Source organism: Panthera uncia (genome assembly GCF_023721935.1).
Source record: "Panthera uncia isolate 11264 chromosome A3 unlocalized genomic scaffold, Puncia_PCG_1.0 HiC_scaffold_11, whole genome shotgun sequence".
NCBI classification, from domain to species: domain Eukaryota; kingdom Metazoa; phylum Chordata; class Mammalia; order Carnivora; family Felidae; genus Panthera; species Panthera uncia.
In genome coordinates, this window is record NW_026057578.1 from 4005858 (window position 1) to 4028955 (window position 23098).

Genomic DNA, 23098 nt, shown 5'->3' on the forward strand with positions numbered 1-23098 from the left:
CTTCCTCCACCCCGATCCCAGGAGCGCCGGGCAGGCCCGGGCCTCAACCGCTCCCGTCCGAGCTCTCTTCCTGCTTCCCGTGGCGTCTGCAGTCCGGCGGTGGCCAGCGCGACCTCGGGCCCTGCGCGTGCCTCCTGTGGACCCTGGCGGCCCCTCCCGAGCTGCTTCGCATCCTGCGGAAGAAAAATTAGTGCTGATGCCACCGGTTCATCCGAGTCAAAATTCTCCAAAATGAGCTTAATTAAAACGAGAGGCTCTTGGATTTTCTCAGATTGGATGTGATCAAACCCGCTCAGAACAATGGGTTTCTCACTGCTCTTTAGCTGAGCGTCTGTCCCATTCCCTGCCCCTGGTAGGCGCCAATCCTTGAGGCAAGAGAAAGAGAGAGAGGAAACGGGAGGAAGGAGGGGAAGGGGACAAGAAAATGAAGAAAACCCAAATCCTTCCGGATGCTTCCAACCCCCTCCACCCAAGACGCCCTTGTCGTCCTCAAGGCTTAAAACCATTGCAACCTGTGGAGGATATCGAACAAAACGTGGTCACTTGAGCCTACCCGTTCCCACAAACCGTGAGCAGCAAAGCAAAAGGCAATGCCCATCTGAAAGGCTGAGAAGGTCAACTGCAGGTTGCTGACCGTGACCGCTCCGTCCCCGGACTCCTGTGCTGGCATTCCCATGGCCTCTGCGGTGCCACCAAGGTGAACGGGACAGGTGCCAGAGGAAGGAGCCAGTTCTCTCCCCAAGTTTCTCTCTTCCGAAACCGCCTTGGGTTCTCTTCCTCGGATGGTCCCCAAATCCCGCTCCTTCCTTAAAATCCAAGCAGCTCTTGTTTGCCTCCCTCCATAATTGACTTTGGATGGGTTCTACTTCCTGGACTGTAACTCCCTCCATCCTCTCCAGAGGTCCCTGAAAAGTTGATGTGTAAGCAGGCGTATAACACCAGCGAGAAGAACCCACAAATCAGAGCAAACTTCTAGATTTTTTTTTATTATGCATTTGACAGTATTTTCTGAGTGTTAGCACAACGGATGAATTTCTCTCCAAGATAGCATCCTGCCACAGAGCCAAACGGTGCCTATGCGTTTTAAAAATGTAACTCAAGCTCTAAGGAATATGCGTTTGGATCCAGAACACAATTTAAAATCTGTCTATATATACACAGCGGCTTTACTTTGAACAGATCCACATAAAGGAATCGAAATAAAGAGTTTCACAATAAATAGTTGCTTCTCTAAACTGTACACAGTCCTGCTAGCAAAGCACTGCCTCCTTTTCCGGGTGATAGGTACTCACTTTTCTATCCGTAAGAGCTCATGAAATAACGCACGCAGAATTTAGCATTTGGTCAAGGCCAACGCTCTGTCGTTCACCACCTTAAATTTCCCCGCGTGGTGACCTGGGCATGTCTCCCATGTGGGTTCTCATCTCTCTGCCAGCTGGGGGCGGGGGTGTGTGTGTGGGGGGGCATCTGCATCAATGACGTTGGCACCAAATACTTTGCCGGATACGCACGGTAATCTTGGGCCGGCCGTAAAAAGCACAGCGGAAACAGATCGCGACCTGCGGGGCGTTACAATCCCCAGTGGTTGCCAATTACACAGATAAATAGGAATTTACATAATTTACAAAGAGTTTGCATTTGTGGCTTATTTTGAAGCCGTTCCCCAAAGATCCACATTTGTTCATGAAAGCGAATATTCTCCCAAATGGCCTAGAGGGGAGGCCGGCGGCTTTTACTGCGGCTCTCTGGGAAGTGCCTGGCCTGCCTGTCCGCAGAGGGCTCAGAAGGTCACCTGATCGAGGACAGGCTCGCGGCCGCACGTGTCGGGGTTCAAAGCCCACACGTACTCGTGTTCTTCTTTCCTCGTCACAAACATCAAGGTTTCTTTTTTCTCTTGTCCTCTCTTTCTCAAAGATACATTCTTCTAGTGGGTACCGTGCACACCTGAAAATCGCTGTCTAAATCCTCCTAGAAGCTTCAAAGTCCTCAACTCCTGCAAAGCTACGCTCCGCATTCAAAATCGACGCCTGGCGCCCTCACTAGCCCACAGCGCGTGCCTTCTGGATGTCAGGACGGGAGCGTCGCATGCTCCCGCCGCATCGGTTATAAGGGGACGTGTGTTTACATTTGCAAAGTCAGCCTGGAGCCCACTTATACTCCAAGAGAAGTCAAAAGCCAGCAAGCGGCTGGATGTGCCACGGCGCTCCAAAAACAATTTCCTGCATGAAACCCGAGCCGCGGACGTCAGGCTCTGGGGCACATCTGGGATCATTTTACCCATTAGAGAAACCGGGTCGTTGGGGCTGGGGCATTCTTGGGTGAGGGGTGTAACTGTTAAGTGTGGACCTTCTGAGTGGGTTTTCCCCCCACCAGGCAAAACTCATTCCTGGTCCTCCAAGAGGCTGGGAACGGGAACCGGGAAGGAGCGGAAACTGAGGCCTCCCAGAAATGGGGTGCTGCTGGCCTGTGTCCGCAGGGGTTCCTGACACAGCAGAGGGGGAGGCAGAGCGCGGGGGGCCCGCCGCCGGGCAAGCACGTGATGCCAGAGGCCTAAGGCCTGCTCGCTTGGTCGGTCCCGGACTTCAGCCTATCTTGGAGAAAGGGGCAAAAGAGAAAAAGAGGTACGTTACGAAGGAGAGCGCTTACCGGCTGGAAAAGGGGACATCTCTCAGCTCCCTCTCTAGCCCTGTCCCCTGCTCTGAAGTGACCCTTCCCACCAGCGCTTCATGGCAATTTCAGAGCCTGCCACCCACCCGGGAAGGTGTGAATGAATCACACCAGCAGAGGCGGCCGCTGGGAGGTGCCCCACAGCCTGGTCCCGTCTTTGATTATCACAAGCTCAGGACGGTGGCAGCTTCCAATCTGAGAATGCTTATCTGGGAATTATTAAGTCGAGTCTTGCAAGAAAGCAGGGACCATGGCTTATAAGAAAAGACTTTTCTTCCCACGTAAAGCTTCTTATGGGAGCTTTACGTGAATCGTGAAAACCTGGGAAGAGTCTCCTTTCCAGGCCCCAGTGGGGACACGTGTGCGTGCTTCCTCACCTTCTGGACGTTCAATGGAACAGTTAAGAGCAGCGACAGCAAAAGCAACTTCACGCTTTTTCCGTGCGGGGCTCTCTGGCCTTCCTTGAACAGACCCAGCATATTCCTACCACAGGACCTTTGCACTTACTGTTCTCCCTCCCTGAACTCTCCTCCCCTTCATCATCCCCCTGGCTCACCCCTTGACTTCCTGCAGATCATTCTGCCAAGGAGACCGCCCTGTCCACCCAATCCCAAACTGCAACCCCCAGCCCTGGCACTTCCTGTCCCGACCCTGCTTTCCTGAGTTACCCACAGTCAACCACAGCCCGGAAGTAGATGTTCCTCCTTCCGACACAGCATCAGGAGGACAACAGTAACCTCGCGCTGTGTCACAGGCCTGTGTATTCAGCTCACTCACATCTTCACGCAGCATTTTACCACCTCTCCTCGTGACAAGGGGGGTGAGTACAAACCCAACGTTTTGGGAGAGAAAGAGAGACCACACTCACGTGACTTTTATTACAGGAGATTGCCATACTTGTCCTACTTTATGACCAGGTATCATAGTTACTCTCTCCCTGTGCCTGATTTATCAATGCGACGTCCTGGTAGAGGTGTGTGTGTGTGTGTGTGTGTGTGTAGGGAAAAATGCAGGACCTATGGGCGTGTCCGTGGTTCTGGCCTCCACTGAGGGCTCTGGAACGAAGCCCCCATGGGGGAGGGGGGACGAGTGTTTTTGTCTGCGGTCAGCTCCCCACATTCTGTAAGTTCCGCAAACGCAGCCCCTCCGCCTTGTCCCCTCCTGCGTCCCCGACTTCCAGAGCGCTGCCCGGCATGTCGCAGGTGCACCACACATCTTTGCTGAATGAATGCATGAGTGAATGAATAAATGATGTAAAGGATGGATGGTTTTAATCACAGCCCGTCCTCGCCGAGAGGAGCGTGGGTTTGGGGTGAGGGAGAGAGAACAAAGCAAGAAGAGGCAAAGCAGGGACCAGCTGGGGCCTGACTCACGCTCTCCCGGGGCCTCTCTCTGCCGCCTCGCCCGCCCCCCTCCTCTCCGTTCGTATTACAGATGCTGACGGATCTCTCCAGACGACTAGAAGCGACTGCCGCCGATTTGGAAAGCCTCCTGTATACTGAGCAGGGTTTAATCTCCCCTTGATCAGTCCCTGTAGGAACCCAAGCCACCTCCAGGCTATTATTATGGACATAAATTACCGTCCCATTGCACATGTGTAGGCGAGCCACTAATAACAATTTCTGATTGATAGAATGACAAGTAAACCGAGTCTGGCTGCAGGAAACCCTCAGAATCTCTCATACAAAAAAGACAAGCAGGTTAAAAAAAAAAATCATAAGCCCGACTGGGGGACATAGACGGTATGCTGCCAGATTTCACCCCCCATCCAGAATCAGCTGCTGAAAACAAGAAATGATTTGGGTGGGGGGTGGGGGGCGGTAAAGACCACACGTTGCTTCGGGAAAAGTGAAACATGGGCCCAGGTAGTTGAGCCTGGGCAGGGAAGGCGGCAGGGCTGGGGGGGGCGGGGAGGTGTCTCCGAGCAGCAGGGGTCAGCAAGCTGTGTCCGGGCCCAGCGAAACCCAGAGCCGGATGTCACTGCTCTAGAGTTACAGGGGAGGCAAGGGGTCAACTCCCGTGACAAGAGCGGCTGGCCGGGGGCAGGGCAATGACAGTGACCACAGCTTCAGCCTGCTCTGTCCCCAGGGACAGTCTACCAGAGGCCCGGTTCTGTGGGTGCAGCGCCCCACGCGTGGTGGGGCTCCCACCGGCTGCCCTCACAGATCACTCGCCACCCTCACGTCCTCCTTGTCCCCAAGGGTGCGACGCCTCAGAAAGTATCTTCACCTCCTCGGACGCAGGCCTCCATCGGCACCGCCGGCTGGCTGTTCCTCTTCGTCAGGATTTTCTGCTGTCCTCGAGTTCCTGGGGGGAGAGAGAGCTGGTTTGGATGAATCGACCTGTACTTCTGTCTGGCTGGTTTTCGGTCGTCAGATCAGGACCTGCTCTTCCCCACCCACGGGCACGGTAGCACATTCCCCAAAGACCACATCTCAGGCACGGTTTCTGAAGGTTGAGCCCCCGGTGGGTGGATTTCTACCAAAGTAGAGCGTCTACTCCCTCAATTATTCATCAGATGTGAAGGAGTCAAGAAGAAGAACGCAGTTGGCCCCGGGGTTTCCGACAGCGAATCCTGGGTCCCTGACCACTAAGGCCACCACCTGCCTATTGAGCGGACGCCCGTGTCAACGGTCGTCCCACGTCAAACCCGCAGTCTGCCCATTTAGCCGGGTCCACGCCGATTCACAAACCTCTCTCCGGCAGCCAGAGTTAGGGCTACAGGGTCTCAAACTCAAGGAGTCCCCAGAGTGAGGTGATGTGCAAATATAGGTGAATGGACGCAGCGCATCTCCCTCAGAGGTGAGTGGCTCCCTCAGTTACAGCCTATACTGGCCAGGAGGGAACGCGGGGCCCTCCTGCGACCAGATCGTCCCACCTGCGGCTCTTCGCGAAGCTAAAAATACGCGTGTGGCAAGGGTGGGTAATTCTTCAACGTTTAAATGTTGGCAACTCACTGAGATTTTGGCAAAGCTGCCGTGCGGTCCACAAGTGTGTCTGCAGACCAGACGCGGCCAGGGCCACGTTGCGGGTTCTGTTCTGAAAGGCAGCAAGGGGGCCGGACGCGGTACCCACCCGCCCCCACCCCCGGAGCCAAGGGCACCCACGTGCGGTGTGCAGCCCACTGGACCACACCAGCCAGGGCGCACCCAAGCCCTCCTGCCCCAGGCCCCGCGCCCCGCGCGGCAGTCAGACCCTCCCAGCCTGTTTTCGCCCGGAGCTGCAGCTCCACGGGGGTGAGTGTGACGGGGACGTCGTACCTGCTGACGGCCAGGGTGCGGGTACAGAAGTGCAGGCAGGCGCTGTCCCGACTCCGCACACAAGCGCAGCGCAGCGTCCGCTTGGACGGCTGTGGGCTCTGCGGGAACGGCCCCGCGGACCTCTTGCTCCGGAAGCTTCCTCTGTAGTTGGACAGTCCATAGGGCACGGTCCGTCTGCAAAGGACAGAGCAGCGTCAGGGCCGCGTGTGGACGAGTGCCATGGGCCTCCCCGCTCCGGGGGCATCCGTGGGGGCGGAGCTGGCCAGGGCTGGGAGACCGCGGATCCAGCAAGAGAGGTGGGGTCCAGCGACACCTTGAGAACTGGTGTCCCCGCGGTCCCCCATGCTCTGGGTCTCAGGAAACCTGTGCAGGGAACCTTTCAGCCGTCTTCCCCAAGCCCCCAGCAAGGGGGCTGGGGCCGAGGGGGTAGGGCGGTGGGGGGCGCTGGGGGAGGAGGTGTCGGCGCTCGAGGTGCGCCCCCAGGCCCGGGTCCTTCGAGGGCGGTTCTGGGCTGTCTTCCCGGGCCCGAACCCCAGACACTGACATTCTGGCTGACACACACGCTGGTCTGCCTCATCCTTGGGCGAGCGCCCGGGGCCGGTCATCCATACCAGTAAGAGGCCTGCCCAGCTCCCAGCCCGAGGCCGGCCGTGCCCTGCCCGCCAAACAGCCAATTTCTCGTGTGCGCACATCGCCTCGCCGTCTGCATTAACGGGAATACACAAATGTAATTATGGCCATTATGGACACATCCTGGCCTCCAAACACGGGTTTCCTCGAATACACAAACATCAGAGGCAGGGATGGAACTGTCCTTGGGGAAAGGCTTATTTAAAAAATCTCATTGAGAAGTCTGAAAACGTTTACCAGTCTCACTTATGGCTGGGGCTGGACGAGGCTGTCGGTGTCATTTGGAACAATTAACATTTGTCTTTTTCTTATGCTCATCTACATCCAAACCGTCACTCTCCAGAGAAGGGGGAAGACAGCCAGGCGGCAGTGTGGTGGGAAAAATTAAAAGCACATGCTTAACTCATTAGCACCATTGAACGGGACTGGGGGACAAATTGCTAATAACCAGAGAAAGCTCATGTGGCGAAAAGTTACTTTTCCAACAGGGCCTGGTTTTCCAAGATGAGCCACCTTGGTTTCTGTGAGCCCCACAGAGCATCACCAATCACCCGCCTCAAAGGGGATTCTGACATCCTCTCTGGGTTCTCAAAATAAAATCAAATTGGATTTACTTTAATTTGAAACATACATCAACATCATGGAGTCTTTCGGGGTGGTGGGGGCGGAGCGGGGGTGGGAGCGCCCCCTCGCGACCTGACGCTTGGAACCCACATCCAACGTCCCCCCTCTGCTGGGTCGGAGGCCAGAGCAAAGGAGCGCCCCCTCCCCATTCATCTTCTTGTGTCTGTGCTCCGCGCTGTGGCGGGTTCCTTCCCAATGGGTAGAAGGTGGCTGCCTCCTGCCCTCGGTACTGGCTCACAAAATGGAGAAAGCCAGCAGAATCCAGCCCCGTTCTGAGCCGAACCTTTGCCAAAATCCCATTTCTTCTCGGGAGTGGGATGGCAGCACAGCAGACACTGTCGTGAGGCGGGATCTGGCTAAAGGTATGTTCTTCCGGTAATAGGGCCGCCCTAAATCTCAAAGTGTTGACATTAAACCCGGTCCCCATTTCTTGGTGAAAATTACACACGAGGAATAACAACGCTCCCGTGTTTCCATCAACGGCAAGACTTCCGATTTTGAAATTGCTGTAAGCTGATGGTGTATTTGCGTGTGCAGAGCCACTCGACTTCGGCGAAAACACTCCAAAGTGTTTTAAGTAAGGAAACAAGGCGACGCGGTATTTGTTAACAGAGCAAAGCTAAGCGCTTTCCCAGCAGTCAAGTGCAAGGAGCTCGTATGCAAATGAGTCCTTGCAATTTTCAAAGAATGTTCACAGAGAGACACTGCCCCCTCCTCTTCCCCCCGCCCCTATCCCGGGCCTAGAAACCCCTGCTCCAAGCCCTGGGGGTCCAAGCATGCTCCCCCTTCCTGGTTGGCTGGCTGAGCTCCAGGAGGGGTTGGGGAGGGTAGAGGCTGCAGAAACGAAGGGTTCAGAAGGCGGTCCAGACCCCAGAAAAGCCGGCCTCTAACGAGGCTCCGGTTCCAATGGAGGCATGGGCCGACAATCTGAAGGTTTTAAATTAACCTGATAAGCTCTTAAGTAAGACAGTTCTACCTTCCTACCTGAACAAACATGGCTTCAAAACACCCTGGACGTCCGGGCTTGAATTTAGAATCCTGGAGCTGTGTTGGAGCGTGGCCACCCAAGGAGGTTCACACCTTCTCTTCCATCCCGCTCAGTCCCACACCAAGGGGGCCTCATCCACCCCCTAGCCACACTGTGGACCTTGGGGGATGTGCCTGGAGCCCTGTGCCATCCCTGGGTGCCAGACTCCGGAAGATACCCGCACGGGCCCTGGAAGCGGGCTTGGGGACATTTGGGTAAAGGATTCCAGGATCCTGAATACCTGGAACACGGTCTAGAAGGGGTACACGCTTAGTCCCATAGACTCCTCGGATGGGGTAGGAGACATGGCCAGAGGAGGGCCAGAGGCAGCCCTGTAGCCCAGAGGGCCCAGCGCAGGGGACCTGAGGGTCCAGATCTAAAGGTGACTCACCAGCTCCTCAACAGGAGAAGTCTGGTCTCTTCTGCCGTACCTGCCATGGACCCAGCACGAGGCTGAGCAAATGGGAGGAGTTGTGAGAATCCAGTCTGATAAGACAGGATCCTCTCCAACCTAAAAGGTTCAATAACCACAAATTCATTACAAAGAATCTCCAAGATTTGCCAAGCATTATACAAATACGTGTATAATGTATATGTATTATACATATATATTACGTATAGATATCGTACATATATATACAAATTCATGAGAATCTCCAACATTTGTCAAGCATTACATATATACGCGTATAAAACATACGTACGTATATATACGTCCCTAGCATCATTCTAAGTGTGATGGGGATACAGGAAGGTCTTCAGGAGTTCACACACTCCGGGGCTACGAAACCAGGTCAAGGAGACATTATAAGGCAATATATACGGGTACGTGCCAGGTACACAAAGCACAGACAAAGCTGAGCTGGTGACTGCATTTTATGTCGTAAAGCACTTACATGATGATCACTCCACCCTCTTGACAGTTTCCTGACCTACAAAAGGGCTGCTGGACAGACTGAGTGACACGCTGCACTACATAACGAAACAGTCAGCAAAAAGCTAGCAGTAAACTAACGATAGCTCTCATTGTTACTCATCTGGTCTGGGAATTCAAGTGAGTTGTTAGCAGGCAGGAAAATCCCACCCACCCCGCCTGCATTTGAGATGTGTGAGCAAGCAATAAAAACGGGTAAGTAAGGGGGCCAGAGCGCCATAAGGCGCAGCAATGCCGTCCTCTGCCATGCTTCCTTCCGGCCGCTCTGTCCTTCTACACGGCCCGTCCAACAAGCACTTGGGTTTCACTCGTCTCGGTGCCCGTTCGCACTTTTTAACGTTTCTCGAACAGCGAATTGGAAGCACCTAATGGTGGGCCGATGAAAATGAAGTCCGCTCGGCTCAGAACCCCTGCCCAGCACCCTCTCTGGCCAATTGCTTTAGCCCACTGCTCAACAGTAGGGTTTGGAGAAGGCGGTTCTTTGCAAAAAGTAGGCAGCTCTTTCCTCTGTTCGGCTTTCGGTTAAAACACAAGAGCTCCGGGGCGCCTGGGTGGCGCAGTCGGTTAAGCGTCCGACTTCAGCCAGGTCACGATCTCGCGGTCCGTGAGTTCGAGCCCCGCGTCGGGCTCTGGGCTGACGGCTCGGAGCCTGGAGCCTGTTTCCGATTCTGTGTCTCCCTCTCTCTCTGCCCCTCCCCCGTTCATGCTCTGTCTCTCTCTGTCCCAAAAATAAATAAAAAAATGTTAAAAAAAAAAAAAAAAAAAAAAACACAAGAGCTCCACACAAAGGAGACGCAGACGAGAAGATCAATCCAAATGCTCTTAGACGAGACAGAACACCCTTCTGGCGTATCTTCACACGCGGCGTCTCACATGGTGTCTGTCTGTGCAATAAACTGTCCCGCCACCTACGTACGTTCATTATTGATGGGGGACGGCGGTGCCAGTGTTATTTATCACGGTGTTCCTTATTTACCACTTTTTCCTAAATGTCATCTACGAATGTTGTTAAATATTAAACTTCCAAATCCCCTGTGCTCATCCTTCACCTGCATAGCGCACGGGAAGCGCTTGATTTTTCTCTGCAAGAAGTTTTTAAAATAAGGAAAATTGCCTTTTTTTTTTTTTTTTTTTAAAGATTCTGTTTTTAAGTTCAGTGTTGCCTTCTCATATAAATGGATGTGTTATCTCCATCTTTCTGATTAGGAAAGTGGCTTCTATACCTGAACTTTAAATTTTGTTTAATGTTTTATTATTTATTTTTTGAGAGAGAGAGAGACAGAGCACGAGCAGGGGACAGGCAGAGAGAGAGAGAGACACGGAATCCGAAGCGGGCTCCAGGCTCCGAGCTGTCGGCACAGAGCCCGACGCGGGACTCGAACCCACGAACCACGAGATCATGACCTGAGCCGCAGTCAGACACTCAACTGACTGAGCCACCCAGGCGCCCCTATACCTGAAACTTTAAAGGAGGGATAGAGACGACATTCGCAGGGGCCAGCCAGAAGCAGCAAAAAGAGATTCACTGACCAAGTTCTAATCTCCCAGGAAAGTTTATCAAATTGTCATTGAAAACCCAGTTTTTTCCCCCCACCCCACTGAGCAGCATTCAGCAAATACCGGACTGGACTGGACTCTGGGTGAACATCCATGAACAAGACAGACAAGACAAAGTGGCCCTGTTCACACACAGCTTTAATCCACCATAGGGGTTGGCAATTTGGCAATTTATGAGTTTCATCCAATCAACAGAGGGTTTTTCTTTTCATTTGACAATTTTTATGAAATTGAACATCCCGATTTCCAGCTTCTCTCAGATAACTAGAGGCTGTACCAACACCAACCCCAATCTCCAACATGGCTCGACCGTCATCACAAGCCTAGTGACAAAGTCAGAGATGGGGCATGAACGCTCTATTTTGCCCCAATCCCTGCAAACACCTTTCCTTCTGCTCATTTGTGTTACCTGTCCGGCCCTCGTGGGCATCTGAGTCTGGTGGCCTGTCCCATAGCACCGGGTCAGACAGGTCACAGGACACACGTCACAGAGTGACAAGATCAGCCCTCGACACCATTTTTATAAACAGAGCTGTTTGCAGTTTAGAAAGCCCACATTCCAGTCTCTGACACAAACAGATTGTTTTCACTTCCATCGGAATGTCGATTTGGGGCTCTACTTCCTGTGTTCCCATTCTTCCTTCTGAGAGGGGGAGCAAAGGCAGGTTCACCCTTGGGCCCAGGGAACATACTGTACAGAAGGTGTGACCCCGCCGGCCGACCCTGCACGGTCATCAGATACCTCCCGCCACTCCCCGGAGAAACCACTTCTCAACCCCAGCGCGCCTTCTAACGACCGCCCCATCTCAGGTCTCCCGAACTTCCTTCCACAGAAGGCGAGTCCCGAGCTTAGGAATGTCTTCTTGGGCAAGGAAGAAAGTGTGACCTACCTTCGCTCACTGCCTTGGTCCCCCCAGCCGGGGAGAACTGTGAAGAAAGAACTCTGGACCAGTAAGACAGGAGAGAGTAGCCACGGGCTATGGCCATTCTCGTCCACGAGCACCCAGTGCACCTGCTGAGCCCAAAGGTGAGAAGGCAGGGGGGCCGCAAGCCCAGAGACAGGAGGACCCCTCTTAAAGGACTTGAAAGCCTGGAATCCTCTAGAGCCTGAGGCCAAGCTTGGTTGCGTTTGTCTCCTGGAATCTAAGCGTCTACCTTTCCTCTGGGGGATTATCCCTCCCTCCCGTGTGAGGTCTCCCCGAGACCGTCCATCGGTGTGCCTCACCTGCCCCTGAGGACTCAGCAGGTGACCCGAGTTGGGCAAATGGGATCCTGTCTCTCCCAAGACGCCCGAGTGGGGCAACACAATATCGGAAAGCTACCGTTTCCCAGGGGGCCCCACGCTGCCTCGTCCATCCCATTGAGCCCCTGGGCCCGCAGTCCCGGTCCCCCTCCTGCTTCTGACGCTTCTTCCAATAAGTCTGTGTCCTTCCAATAAATGTCCTTTATGCCACATTAGTCTAGACTAGGTTTCTGTGGCTGGTGACCAGTGACGGCCAGCTGATCCGGAACTCACTTTCTTGCGACTGAGGTGACCGTGACCTCTTGGATTCAACAGGAAGACCCAGAGTGTCTCCAGCTGCCGGAAATTTTCTCCGTCGCAACAAAGCACAAACGAGTGGGTTCAGAGTCAGGACAAAACCCAGCAAACTAAGCTGGCTGGAGTCCTTTCCCTCCAGGTGTGCCCACTGTGAAATGTTTGCCTTGAATCACGCCGCGCTTTGGGCAGGTTAAAGCAGGCGGACCACTCACTCTCCTCCGTTTCAAGATGCCCGGAGCCGAGCCCCAGACTCAGCTGACCACCTCGGAAGCCTTCGCCTCCAGCGAATCGATCCCTCGTCCACCCGTCAAATGCTTGTGCAAGTCTGCTGCGGGCCAGGCCTCGTGCCAGACAACCCACAGGGGGCCCTTCCGGCCTCCAGGAAAGAAAACAGACCAGGAGATACAGCTCCTCGGCGACCCTGTTATACAAGCAGAAGATACACATCGTGCCTTCTGGTTCGAAAGGGGACGACACAAATCTTATGCTCACAAACAACGTGAAATGAACGGGCAACCTGTAGCTCTGCTTCCCCTGCAGAAAATCCTTGCATCTCAGCGTCGAAAGACCCCAAGGCGGACCGCTCGCCCGGCCACCAGCCCGTGTGGAGCTTCCTCCTCCCGCAGCCTCGAAAACAGCCAGGGATCCTCCAGTGTTTAGAAATATCAAAAGTCAGCAATGTGCTGTGTGTTGGTGGTTAACTATTTTTTAGGACACTCATCCACCCAAAAAAAAAAAAAAAAAAAAAAAAAAAAAAGGTTGAGCTTATCCAGGACTTGGCTGTTTGTTTGGGAGTATTACGAGAATAAGAGACATCTTCAGAGTCTGCGAAGGGCTGACCCCCATCACTAAGACCCAAGAATGATGGTCGATTCTACATCTCTCCTGGCTTCCTTCTTGTCCCTCCTGATCAGAATTAACTGGGCCTCTCCAACCGGAACCACTGATCATTTCTGTCTTGCTCACTTCCGCACACGCATAGCATCTGGCTCAGCGTGGTGCTCGGTAATACCTCAATTATCTCAGTAATAGGTACGTGTTGAATGAACGGAGGAAGGAAGGCGTGACTTCTAAATGAGCCGTTATTTCTGGGCTACACCCCATCTCCCAAATGTACTGCCTTCTTGGCTGACTTATCGGACTTCTATTGTTGCCCTCAACTGGCCCCTCCTAGAGGGTTTTTTCCTGGAGAGAAGGGGTCTCCGGATTCCTCGAAGTGAAAGATCTATGTCTTGACAAGAGCTCCTGCTGGCCACACCAGTGGCACGATGGAAAAGCCAGTTGCATCAATGGCTGAGGCACCAGAGGGGACTCCAGAGGGTCGCTAGGCTGACCCAGGTTTCTGGTCCAAACGGAAGACTAGCTTACTGAGAGCCCCCGGGGACTACCTTTCCTCTGAGCCTGAGAAAGGAGAGGGCTGGCTGGACCTCTGGAAATGTCTGTCCATCTCCATACTCCACCTAGAGATCCCCAAACACCTGCATCACCCCGTCTCCAAACAGCATTGGCCGACGCAGTCCCGACCTTTCACTCCAGCAATAAAACTACAGCTAAATGGTGGGGCGGCGGGGGGGGGGTGTCCCTGTACCCCAACAGACTCCAGGGTCTCACCACCACGCGTTGGCCTAGATTGTTTACATGCTCTTGTGTCCTCTTCCCATCTGAACAAGCTGAAAAATAACACCGAAGCCACAGACTTTATCGCAGCACCCGCTCCCTGGGACACAGGCACATTCTTCCCAAACACAGCACACACCCACGGAAGGAGATCTGGAGGCACGAGGGGTCCAAGGAAAGGGGAGCAGAAAAATGCTCCGTGCTTATGGTGTGCTGTGAGGTTTTTGAGAGTTACGGCTCAAAACAGAAGTTGGGAAGACAAAGCCTTCCGCTATGTGGGGCACGAAGCCATCTACGGAACCCTGCAGGTGTGTGTTTTCCCCTCCATCTCGTATGGCCCGAAAGCGTGCACGTGGGGTTTCCTTCCCCAGCCCCCCGTGACCCTAACGGATTCCGGGGCAAATGTGGGCAATTCCACGTCTGTCTGGCACGGCCTCATTATAAGTTTATGCAAAGCCACACAGATGTGGCTCAAAATAGTTCCCAGCAGTGGAAACAGTGGAGGTAACATAAGGAGCAGATCCTTTTTCAGGGATGGAGGGGTATTCGCAGAGGGATAAAAAAAGAAAATACAGACGCCATCACACATCCCTTTAAAGAATCCACAGTAAGAGAAGACGCTCTTGCTAATTTTCAGGAAACTTCACCGTAAGGATGGAAAATCCGACTGAACAAAGACCTACTCTCCAGCGCAACTACAATAAAGACTCGTTTTCCTCCTGATCTAGTTGTTTGCGTCCTTGGGTCATGTCCTTTTGGTAGCCCTGATCCATCGGCCAGTTATCACAAACTAAGAATAATTGAGTCCCTGTAGAGACACGGGCTTTACCGCCAACCGAGAGCTCAATGTTGGGGTCAGGGCAAGGCGAGTGGGGCAGGCCGGGTAAGCGATGTCCAGTCCTGCCTTTATTACAAATGCTGATACTCTGTTGATCATGAATTTCTTGCTTTAATTTTTTTTTTTTTTAAATGCCGCATTAACATTCATTCATCTTTACGACGGACGCTTGGGCACGCCTTCAGGGATGTCACCGGCCTCACCCCATCCTCGACCCTGCCCAACACCCGTGGAAACAGTCCAGGAGAGATACACACACCTCTGCTTTCTCGCTGACTTGCTTCTGACCTTTGGCAGAACTTTTACGCTCCCCGAGGCGTGGGTGGAGCTGTCCCCCCCCCCCTGCCGGACACACACCCCACCATGGGCCATTTGCACCATTGCCACTTTGGCCTTCGTGCCTCTCAGGGACTCCTGAAATGAATGTTTCCTTCTGTAAATTGCTGGGCTGGGACACAGGGCTCCCTGGCTGCCCCGTTCTGGGGTTACTGTGTGTCGAGGCCTCCTGCCCGCTCGGGCCTGAGCAGCCCATAGAACAAGGGAAGGTCTGCACCTCCCAGCCCTTGGACAAGCTCTCCAAAAGCTCTGGCCTCCCCAAGGCTCCAAGCTGGGGCGGCTGAGAGAGGCAGACAGATACCCCGTCCCGCTGTCCGGACACGCAGCCCTCCCTTGGCGGTAAGACGGCTCTCCCTTCCTGTCCCAAGTAGGGGCAAGAGTGCGCGTGTCCCATTTCAAGGCACCACGTTTCCATCTGACAGGTGACACAGAAATGAGAGATCATCTCCTGCCGAAGGCGGAGTGCCTCTCGCTCAGGGCCGCCTGGGGGTGTGCGCGGCGGTGCGGCGGGTCCCCAGGGGGCCCGGGCCTGGGCTCTGGAGCAGAAAAGCCGGGCGAGGCCCCAGCACAGCCACAGGGCCTCCTGAAGGAAAGCGCCTTTTGCTTCCCAGCTTCCTTTGTTTTAAATTCTTGCAGGAATAAACCAGACAGGAGATGTCAGAGCCTTTCACCTGCCTTCAGATTTAAGGCCAAGTTCCCAGCTGTGAGGTCCCTTTCATCTAGCAGAAACCCAAATTCACCCCCCCGGGGTCACACGGGGTCACGCCTTTCCTTCCACGCTTTCTTGCTGAAAAGCAAACTGCCCCTCGCCTCGAGCCCCTGTCATCGTGGGGATCTGCTGCGCTTTGACCAAGCCCCTCTCTGCCCCTGCACCTCACCCCCCGGCCTACTCACGCCCACCCCGGGGCACAGAAAGGGGCTCTGGGGCCCAGCGACCCCTACAGTGAGGTCACCCTCCGTGCACCGACCTCTCCAACAAACTGAGGCTTAGCCCCAAGGCCCTCAACTCCTAAAGACGTATCTTGCCGTGAAGTGTCCCCAGGGACACGGTACCTGAACTCAAAACTAGGATCTAAACATTTACCAGATTTCGAAGGAGACAGACACAGTTCCCACGGGGAGAAAGGCTCACAAAGTCAATCAAAACCGTCAGCGGTTCAAACTCACGTCCAGTCTGGCCGACAGCATCTTCTCTCCCGTGTCCTTCTCGCAGGCGCAAGGCGAATTATTTTCTGTAAACCAGCGCTCAGAGTTACCCCTGGAATCGCTTCCTGGCAGAGCCCCTTCGGCTCCTGGGCAGGGTCGTCCCCGCGGATCAGAGGCCCGGCGTTTACTCGGGCGAGCACAGGAGAACGCGGACAGACCCCTTACGGAGACCTCGCCATGAGGCACTTAACAAACAGGTTCCAAACTGGCCGTTCACATTATCCTGAAATGACAGACCCCGGTGGCTGTCCCCACCTCCCCACTAACGGAGGGGAGCCCCAGGCCAACGTCTACACAGAATGCCAAGCCCCAAACATTCCAATGATTTACCAAGGGGACAGGGAAGCGAGAGAAAGCAAGGAGGGGCCGAAAGGGCGGAACCAAGTCTCACGGAGCCTGGAATAACCTTTGGCCGGAGTGTCCTTATCAAGCCGCTTATCGGCAGCTGGAGGCAGCCAGGCACACCTTTACCCCCAGCTCTGTCAACCTCGTGCTAACGCAATGCCAGTTAGACCTTCTAGGAGGAGATGGTGTGGCTCGCTCAGTGCTAACCCCTCCCCACCCCCCACTCCTAGGCCAGGCAAGACCTGCGGCGGCCGGTCCAAGGAGGTGACCTCAGCCGTACTTGAGCAAGAAGTTTCTGCTCACGGGCGCCCCCCAGCCGCAGCGTGGGGCATGGCAGGAGGCACTGGCCGCGGCCTAGAGGTGGTACCGTTATCTTTATGGCGGTGTCTTGGCGATATATTCACTATATTCCGTGTCCCCTCTCCCTTCTGGCGTCACTGTCACACGTCTTTACACACGGGAGTCGGTCTCTGTCAACGCTGGCCGCCATCGTCGTCGTCGTCTGTGTCGCTGTGATTATCACGACGGCCAGAGACACTCTGACCCTCCGCCTCACCAGCTGCATCCCCACAACAATACGCCCAGTCCCGACTCAGGGGGCGGGCGGTCGCACCGCGGGTGGACAGCGGGCCTCGCATCGGCAGGAGGCTGGGTCCCAAGTGCGTCCATTTCCCTGGGACGGTCTAACGCGTGGGATGCCCCTTCTTGCAAACGTGAACGTGACCTTCTTGAACGACAAAGGAGGCAACGACGAAGGCAGCGTTGCCTTTTTGTGCTAAAATACATTAAAATACAAGCTCAAGTGTTTTTTTAATTACCGTCATCATTATCGTTTTTGTTCTACTTCTTTGGGAGAGGAAAAGAACCCAAAACAAACGTCATTCCCGCTGGGCCGAGTCAGCGTGGCAGGCTTTGACGCAGCGAGGGTGGCGGGCGGGTCATCTTGTGAGGCCGCCACCCCAGGGTCCCACTGGCGCTGGCACCTTACCCAGGGGGCGCTCAGAGAGGGTCACCACACCCAAGTCAGTCCGCTAGCCAGCCAGGACACAGGGCAGAGTGCCTGCATCTGGCGCCTTCCCACGAGCAGGGGCCGTAGATCCCAGACTTTCCGCCACAGTCGAGACTGCACACATCCGCACGACCCGCTTCATAAATGCGTTCCCCCTGGTCAGTTCACGCGGCCCAGAGCTGCGTCTGGAAAACACGCTCCCCATCACAGCACACAACGCCTCTCCCTCACTATGTCCTCGGAGCGATTAACAGACGGCAGGTGCCGTCAGTTCTCGGGAACAGAGTGGGAGGAACAGAGGGGTTAATTTTATGTGTCAACTTAGCCAGGCCACCGTACCCTGATACTTGGTCAGGTGCCAGTCTAGATGTTGCCGAGAAGGTATTTGTTTTAGATGTAAGGTTAAGATCCGCAGACTTTGAGCAAAGCAGATTACCCTCCATAATGTGGGTGGGCCTCAACTAATCAGTCGAAGGCCTTAGTGGAAAAAAAACAAAACAAAACAAAACCGGGGTGCCTGACGAGGAAAGAATTCTGCCTCCAGAATGCCTCCTGTGGGCGTATGTGCGCGTACTTACACGGACATCTCTACACACACACACACATGCACACACACATGTGTCCTATTAGTTCTTTCTCTCTGGCGACCCCAGTACAATCCCCCACTGGGCTCGAGGACACTTCTGTTTCTCAAGCACTCGCAGAGGACGGCCCCAGGTGTACATGTGTGTAAGCACACACGCCACTTGCTCACCACCTCTTCCCCCGTTATCTTATTCTTGGCAAGCTTTCCACGATCCTAAGATGGGGCGTGTGTTTCTCTGATTTGGAGGTTTTTTTCCCGTTTTTGTGGGCGATGGTGGGATTGTTGGGGGAGGGGCGAAAGCTCCCCGACACGGCCAACGGGAGTCACGAAGACCACCCTGTGCCGTGGCTCCGCGCCTCCACAAGCCCAGGAAGTGCACCTGCCCAGGACACATTTGGTTCCTCTTTGGGGCCGGCCACACACTTCCTAGAGGCTGAATGCAAGTCACGGGCCACACCCCCCGAGAAAATCCACATTCCCGCACGCGTCTGCTGGGATGCGCGGGCCTCTGGAGAGCGTGCACGCACGCTGAAACAAGAAGCCTTGTTTGTGGGAGGAAGCACGGCAGACCCGAACCTCAGTGACAGCGAAGACAGGAAGAAGCGCCAGGCGGCCGGACCTAAGCAAAGCCAACCGGCGGTCCCGAAGGTCTAGCACCCGGCAGAGAGCGCTCGCCGAGCTCGGTCTGCAAGAAGGAAGCCCGTAAAAGTCTGTGGCAGAGCCAGACACCCTCAGCAATTCCACCCGCGAGATGCTCCGCGAACCTGGTCTCTCGAGCCCTCACCGGACGTCGACTTTCCGCCGAAGATGCAGAAGGGGCCTCGGCGGTACCTCGCACGGTCCACCTGCAGCTTTCAGGTCCTCGGACACGGCGCGAGCGACCACACTCACGGAACGCCTGCCCATGTCCTCCCGAGGCAGAGAAGGACTGTGGGGTCTGTCTTCGCGCAACACGAGGGGCCGCAGGAAGGAAGACGTCACACGCCGTGACGTCACCCAAAGTCAAGACTCTCGACGTAGGCATGAAGATCAAGGCCCCCGCGGTTCCCGGCACAGGGGCGAGGCCAGAATGCACATCACACGCGGGAGAAGTTTCCACAGACCGGGAGGGTCTGCCACGGGAGGCGGGGGCAGGAACGGACAGGGACCCGGAAAAGACCTCGCTGCTCCCCACCGTCACCCCTGTGGCTCAGCTTGGCGACGTGTCCTTCCTCCATCCTCCGAAGGCCCACGTCCCCTGTCCCTAGCCCATTTTCTCACGTTCCCGTCCTGTCCGAGATGTCTATGGACCTGTCTACCAATCTATAGAGTTTTGGAAGGAAAGAAGGGAAGAAAGGGAAGGAGAGAGGCGGGCGAGGGGAGTGGTGGGGGAAAGAAGGAAGGACGCAGAGCATCTGGAGAAAGCTTCCCTATGAAAGCGATTTTGCTTGTCTTACTTCAGAGGGCCCATCTGTCTGCTGTCATTTTTTTTGTACACAGAGCTCTCAAACACCATAGTTCATCCTTCTTTCCTAGTGTTCAAAATGAATCGGGGTCAGGAAAGAGGGGAAGAGGTCAAACCGCGAGGGAGGACGCCAGCAAGGCGGCCGCCCTAAAAAATTAAACAAGTCAAAGGCCCACAGCTTCATACGAGACAACTCGGAATTTCGAGACACGGCTGCCAACAGACCAGAGGGCGTTTGCTGAGCCCCTTGGGCGCATTTCAAGCAATCAGGCCTCCAGCCGCGGCCAGGAGCCCGGTGACAAGCAGGGAACGGGGGGAGGTCTCCGAACCCGCTCCTGCCCCCCTCCCTCTCTCCTCTGCCCCAGGCCCGCTGCCCCTAATTCAGTCGACTCTCCTTTCTCCTTCTATATGCACAGCTTGGGCCCTGGCTAAGGCAAGACGCAGTCCTGTGTTGACTGTCCCGAGTCCTTGATTCTACGAAGATACTTCGGTCACGACGCCAGGAAGGCAGGAATCAGAAAAGACAAGGGCGATGGGGACTGTGAGAAGACGTGACCCCGATCAGTGTCCGCGAACAGGAGGCAACCCGTGGCAGTCCCGTCGGGGACCTCCTCCCCCGCCACACATCACCTCCAGGTTTCCCACGGGAGGGGGACTGTACAGGGGCCTGACCAGACACAGCCCACCAAGCCAACTCTACCGTTAGGCACGGCTACATGACGTGTGGGGCCCAGGATAAAAATGCAAACTCTGGTTTGAACCTCTGGTTCAAAAAGTGCTAAGAATTTCCAGACGGCGTGAAACCGAGCGTGGGTCCTTCTGAGCCTGGGACCCCCGTGTGAGTGTCGAGGTGGTTCAGCGAAGCTGGCCCCGTCTGCCGCTCTGGCATAATGGGGTCACTTTCCAGACCTACCCCGGATGTGCTTAGAGATCCTGTCACCTGGTCTGAAAGCTATTTGACCCCTCAGGTGTACCCTCCTCGGTGCCTCCTTCTGCAGGGGCTCATGAAACGTGGCAGGTGAGCCCATCCATCAAAGCTGTCACCCAGCGTGCTCAGAGGTTGGGGATGAAGGAAGCCGTGGGGGACATGAATCAGGGTGGCCCCAAACACAGCAGCAAAGTCGCCTTTCCCAGCGAAAGGTCCCCATTCACCACCAGCTCCTCAACAGGAATCCCCAGTAGGGCACCAGCAAGGGTCCCAAGAGATCCCCAGAACACCTGGGGAATCGAACACGGAGTCCCAGATTTCAGAGCTGGGGGGAGACAAAGCCCAGAAGGCAGGTGGCCAGAGCAAGGTCAAGCCCTCTTTACTGTCTGTAAGGCGATGTTTCTGCAGAAGGAGATTCCCAAATCGAGTAAGTGAATGGGGGACACTCAAATCCTCCCACGGCAGAGCGCACGCTCTACCCATGGCCTTGGAAGGTGGACTCCAGACCCCAGGACTCCAGGTGGCACTGCCCTGGTCCTACAGTAAGAGTCCCTAGGGGCTGGAGGGGAGACGGGGAGGCCGCCTGTGGCAGTAGGTGGCGGTGGGCGACACTGGGTGACGGAGGCCAGCTTGTGGCAGGACCAGTCGGCACTGCACCCCCAGGAAGAAAGGAGCCTGGTGCCCGTGGAATTTCACCCTGCCTGGGAAGTTTCCACCGGGCCCCGCCAGGCCCACCCCTGCGCTCTCTGGACAGCACGCTGCTTTCGAGGAATTTGAAACCCCTTGGAGCCTGGCAGGGTCGGGGGGCAGGGGCCCCACTTAGCCCCTGGGGCAGGAGATAACTTTCCTCAATCGAAGAAAGACTTCTCAGGTGTCTAATCCCTCTGGCCAGCTCACCTCTCGCGGAGGGAGGGCTCCCCCTTCCACCGGATCAGAAACTCTGAGATTGGGTTTCTTCCCGGCCAGGCCCTCAAAGGGGATAGGAGACACATCCCTGACCTGCAGACCCGGCCTGAGCCGGCAGCGTGGGGGGCAGGGTGGGGGGGCGGTGAGAGCTGGGGGCCGTGCCAGGGCAGGCTCCCGGCTGACCTGGCAGGAATGGGCTAAGGCGCTCCCGGGGGGGGGGGGGGGGGGGGATGTGGGCCGGGCCTGGGAGCCCCCAGCCCTGTCATCACTTCCCACCACCCAGGACCGGGCGGACTCACTCAGGAGTGTTGATCCAGATGATGTCCAGGTGGCAATAGTAGACGCACTCCTTGTCCTTGTAGGTGAAACACGTGCAGCGCCTTGCTCGGCGGTGCACAGGACCCCCCTCGGGTGCCTGTTCCCCAAACCGCCCTGGCTCCTGCTCCTGCCCAGGGCTTCTGGGACTCGGACTCTGCACTGCTGTAGTGGCCACGACGTCCTCGATGTCCCCCTCGGATCTGGCTGCAGGCGGGGCCCCAGGCACGCCGCTCCTGCCAGCGTCCCCAGGCTGGGGGCGAGGCACCAATCCTGCAGGAGGTAGACAGAGGGGCTCCTGAGCGTGCAGAACCCCCCACCCCCACCCCCGACACACACCCCCACCGTTCCCAAGAGCCTGGGGGAGAGGGACAACCAAACTTGCTGCACTTTCTGTAAAGCCTCCAAGCTCTGCCACATGTTCTGAAAAGTTTGCAAACGCTACGTGCAGTTTCGGAAAAGTTTACGAGTTGCGTGCATGACTCGGGGAAAAGCTTGCAAGCTATTTTCACTTTCCGCAAAGTCCGCAAGGTACTTGCGCCCGTTGAAAACTTTGCAATCGTCTTTGCACAGTTGCTGAACAGTTGGCAAACTTTTTTGAAAACTTCCCAACTTCGTGGAAACTTCAACCCGGTCCGCGGGGCCGGCCGCATCTCTGGCTTTCCGGTGGGCCGCAACCTCCAGAGGCCCCCCCGGGGGTGGGGGGGGGTCGGTGCCCCGCTCGGCCCCCACCCCCAACCTCCGGCCCCAGCCCGCCCCCGGGCGCCTCCGGGGGTGGGAGGGCGAACCCAGGCAAGGGACCGCTCCCCACCACGCACCCTTCCGCGCGCCCCCCCCCCCCCCGGCCCGGGGGTCCTTTTGTGTGCGCTCGCGCCGGGAGTGGCCCGCGCCCCGCCCGCTTACCTGCGGCGGAGGTCACCGTGAGCCCGAACAGGAGCCACAGCCCCGGCTCCATGAACCCCGATCGGGCGCGGGGCACCGGGCCGGGGGCACGGACGCCTGTGGCCGAGAAAGGGCGCTGGGCCCGGCGCGGCGGCCTCGCCCTCCGGCCGCGGGGTCCGAGGCCGGCGCTCGCTCGCTCGCTGCGCCCCGCGCCCCGGCCGGGAGTTGGCTGCGCCGCTCACACGCGTCAGAGCGCGCTGCCCATCGCCGCGCCGGGCCGGCTGTGGGCTCGGGCTTTTCTGGCGCCCGCACCACCCCCTCGCCTCCCCGCCCCCCGGAGGGGCTGGGGCTGCCGCGCGGGGCCTTTGAACCCGGGGCGCGCCGGGGGTCGCCTCCCAGCGCCGGGGCGGGGGGCGGGGAGGAGGGGAGCGGGCGGCGCGGCGGCCC

The 23098-nt window shown here is 56.3% G+C and overlaps 1 protein-coding gene across 2 annotated transcripts; it reads right to left on the minus strand.

The window, feature by feature from the left end:
- Nucleotides 1-977: 977 nt before the first annotated feature.
- Nucleotides 978-23019, minus strand: EDN3 (endothelin 3). Of its 2 annotated transcripts, none has more exons than XM_049650529.1 (5): nt 22673-23019; nt 21754-22042; nt 5928-6101; nt 4897-4974; nt 978-2587 (listed from the first exon to the last, which is right to left on the minus strand). In XM_049650529.1, the coding sequence occupies exons 1-5, from the start codon at nt 22722-22724 to the stop codon at nt 2551-2553; spliced, it is 630 nt and encodes a 209-aa protein (XP_049506486.1). In that variant the 5' UTR covers nt 22725-23019; the 3' UTR covers nt 978-2550. The 2 variants fall into 2 exon arrangements, with proteins under 2 accessions (XP_049506486.1, XP_049506487.1); XM_049650530.1 differs by having other exon boundaries at nt 978-2591.
- Between the last annotated feature and the right edge of the window lie 79 nt (nt 23020-23098).

Coding starts and splice junctions, on each gene's coding strand:
- EDN3 (XM_049650529.1), bottom strand. CDS start 22,724: ATGGAGCCGGGGCTGTGGCTCCTGTTCGGGCTCACGGTGACCTCCGCC. Junction 22,043..22,672: donor CACGGTGACCTCCGCCGCAG/GTAAGCGGGCGG, acceptor TACCTCCTGCAG/GATTGGTGCCTCGCCCCCAG. Junction 2,588..4,896: donor GGAGGCCTGCGTCCGAGGAG/GTGAAGATACTT, acceptor TCTCCAAGATAG/GCTGAAGTCCGGGACCGACC.